The sequence below is a fragment of the Fulmarus glacialis genome, unplaced genomic scaffold (genome assembly GCF_000690835.1).
Source record: "Fulmarus glacialis isolate BGI_N327 unplaced genomic scaffold, ASM69083v1 scaffold25648, whole genome shotgun sequence".
NCBI lineage: Eukaryota > Metazoa > Chordata > Aves > Procellariiformes > Procellariidae > Fulmarus > Fulmarus glacialis.
The window spans coordinates 452-702 of NW_009226716.1; the positions used below are offsets into that span (position 1 = coordinate 452).

The following is a 251-nucleotide window of genomic DNA, read 5'->3' on the forward strand; positions in this document are numbered from 1 at the left end:
CCCCTCCCCAGGGTGACACGGGGGGCTGGCAGCGTGAAGATGTATCCCCCCGCGGTCACCTCCCGTCCACGGCATCCACTACCCGTGGGGCGATCTCCAGCTCCTGCAGGGACGCCAGCATCCGCTGGCGCCGGTCCGGCCTCCGCACCAGGTTGATGAGGAAGATCTGGGGAGGAAGGAGAGAGCACCATCAAGGGGCCACGTCATGGAGGGGGGCAGACTGCACAGCCACCGTGGGACGGGGAACAGAG

At 68.1% G+C, this 251-nt stretch overlaps 1 protein-coding gene across 1 annotated transcript in view; it reads right to left on the reverse strand.

Annotated features, from left to right (window-relative positions):
• CERCAM (cerebral endothelial cell adhesion molecule) overlaps positions 1-251 on the reverse strand; it is a gene marked incomplete at its 3' end in the record, with an annotated part of 1949 nt that overhangs the window by 447 nt on the left and 1251 nt on the right. Inside the window, exon 6 of the mRNA XM_009582909.1 lies at positions 63-166. Coding sequence (XP_009581204.1) covers positions 63-166 — 104 coding nt within the window. The remainder of the gene's footprint in view (positions 1-62; positions 167-251) is intronic.